The sequence below is a fragment of the Austrofundulus limnaeus genome, unplaced genomic scaffold (genome assembly GCF_001266775.1).
Source record: "Austrofundulus limnaeus strain Quisiro unplaced genomic scaffold, Austrofundulus_limnaeus-1.0 Scaffold2267, whole genome shotgun sequence".
NCBI classification, from domain to species: Eukaryota; Metazoa; Chordata; class Actinopteri; order Cyprinodontiformes; family Rivulidae; genus Austrofundulus; species Austrofundulus limnaeus.
The window spans coordinates 13,890-16,437 of record NW_013954669.1 but is presented as its reverse complement, the minus strand read 5'-3'; the positions used below and the strand labels follow the sequence as shown (position 1 = coordinate 16,437).

Genomic DNA, 2,548 nt, shown 5'->3' with positions numbered 1-2,548 from the left:
GTTCTCAGGCCTGTGCGAGGCCTGCTTTGAGGCTGGAACTCCTGTTTCTTCACTCGAGGTGACCCCTACATATATATATTCTCCCCGACTCCTCCTCCTCGCCCCATACCTCTCAACCAATCAATCAACACATGCATAGTGGGTTCCACACAACTTAACAAATGGTGGCATACCATCATGATGCTAATGGTGGTATATCAACATGAAGCCAACTGTGGTATACTAATATGACTCTAAAGGTGGTATACCAACATGATGCTAATTGTGGTATACCAATATGATGCTAACAGTGGTATGTTAACATGATGCTAACAGTGGTTTACCAACATGTTGCTAACAGTGGTATACCAACATGATGCTAACGGTGGTATAACAACATTATGCTAATGGTGGTATATCAACATGATGCTAATGGTGGTATACCAACATGATGCTAATGGTGGTATACCAACATGATGCTAATGGTGGTATAACAACATGATGCTAATGGTGGTATAACAACATGATGCTAACAGTGGTATACCAACATGATACTAAAGGTGGTAAACCAACATGATGGAACGTATCAATAACAGCATGACAACTTGAGTTTTCACCTGAGTAGGTAAAGGTGGCAAGATTAAATGTAAAAATTTAAAGAAACAATCTTAGCAGAGAATAACTTAGTTGTCCTGAAGGAACAATCAAATCAATTCAGAATAAATCCACAAATGCTAACATGCTAACATGTAGCATCCATATTTACTTCTGTGAACTCAGTGTGCTGAGGGCGGGATGCTTCAGGGCTGTGGATTGTTCACACTGGAGTCTGACTGAGGTCACATTTAAAATATTATCGGAATGACCACACAAAGAAAAATCAGATCTGAGCAAAAACAATCAGAACTGAGCTTTAAAATCTGCAGTGAATCTCTACTAAAGACATTTGTCCACATCAGACACTAACTGAGACGTGYCTCCTGGATGAGAACTGATTATCATATTTAGCTGGTATGAAACCAAATCAGCTGATCAGCTGTTTGGGTTTGTCTCAGAARGAGGACAAACTCACTCCAGGATGTGGACTTTGTGCAGATGTGGGCGGAGTCGGARCAGCAGTTGGTCTGTTAGCTGACAGTGACTGAGGTCCAGCTCTGTCAGACCTTCAGAGGAGTCCAGCATCTGGACCAGAGCTCCACAGAGCCTCTGATCCATTGTGCTGTGACTCAGATCCAGTTCTCCACCCAGGGCCCTGCAGAGGGACACCGCCCGTCTCACAGWGTCCCTCTCACTGTTGACAGGAAGCAGAGACAGCAGCTGGACAAGGACAGTCTTGCTGAGTCTGAACAGGAGGAACAGAACAAAGAGCATCAAGACKGATGAAATGAAGCTTTTCTCTGTTTCATCTTCATCAGTGATCTTCCTCACCTGAGGTGGACCCTGTCCAGGACAGGAAACAGCAGGTCCAGGCTGCTGTCCTCCACCTCACAGTCTCTCAGGTGGAGCTGTGTGTCCTGACTGCTGTGTCTGAGGACAGAGGAGATGGCCCTGCAGTCAGCAGCAGTCAGAACCAGAGGCTCAATCTGACCCTCTTCTGGTAGGTCCACAGAGGAGGAACAAGACAGGTCCACACTCTGCTGCAGAGTCCTCAGCAGCTCCGATGCTGCCTCCTGCTGGTGTTCAGAGGCAGCGCAGCAGTGGATGAACCTCAGCAGCTGCTTCCTGTCCACACTGGTGGGACCAGAGACAAACTATCAGATCACAYGTGGGAACAGTTTCATGTGGAGGTGACTGGAAACCGATTGTACAAACAGTATTTTGCTTGTTGAAACTGACAAACAAGAAATATTGAGTATGGTAAAAAAAAAATTGGTAACAAAAGATCAAAAGACTGGGTGGACATGGACATGATGCTTGTAAAAGATATAATGAACTATGTGGTTGAACCGTTTACATATATCTGTAATTTATCATTTTCAACTGGTGTATTTCCTGACAATATGAAAACAGACAAGGTAATTCCTCTTTTTAAAAATGGTTAGAAACGTGTTCAAAAATTACAAACCAATGTCCTTGTTACCACAGTTTTCTAAAATTTTTGAGAAATTATTTCACCAGATTGGATCAATTTATTGAAAAGTACAATATCCTAAGTATCCTGATGCATCTCAGTAATCCAGGTAAAAAATCAATCCCTTAATATCCTAAGTAGTAGTCAGTATGGGTTTAGAGCTAAAAGTTCTACATCAAAGACTCTTATGGAATTTATGGAACAAATAACTTGCTATCGATCAATAGTATTGTTGGAGTATTTATGTACATTTAAAGAAAGCATTTGATACAATTTATCRCAATATTCTTCTTGAAAAATTAAGTAAATATGGTATTAGAGGATCGGCACTACAATGGGTATCTAGTTATTTGAAAGATAGGAAACAGTTTGTACAAATAAATGGTGTAAGATCTAAACTTGGTAATATCACATGTGGAGTCCCTCAAGGATCTGTACTGGGACTTAAGTTATTTATTTTATATGTGAATTATTTAGTAAATGTGTCAGGACTTTTCA

At 41.3% G+C, this 2,548-nt stretch overlaps 1 protein-coding gene across 1 annotated transcript in view; it reads right to left on the bottom strand.

Annotated features, from left to right (window-relative positions):
- The window catches only part of LOC106537358 (uncharacterized), a gene marked incomplete at its 5' end in the record, with an annotated part of 11,901 nt that overhangs the window by 1,981 nt on the left and 7,372 nt on the right, over positions 1-2,548 (bottom strand). The window contains 2 exon segments of the mRNA XM_014034735.1: positions 1,052-1,321; positions 1,408-1,710. Of these exon segments, the coding sequence (XP_013890189.1) occupies positions 1,052-1,321; positions 1,408-1,710 (573 nt within the window).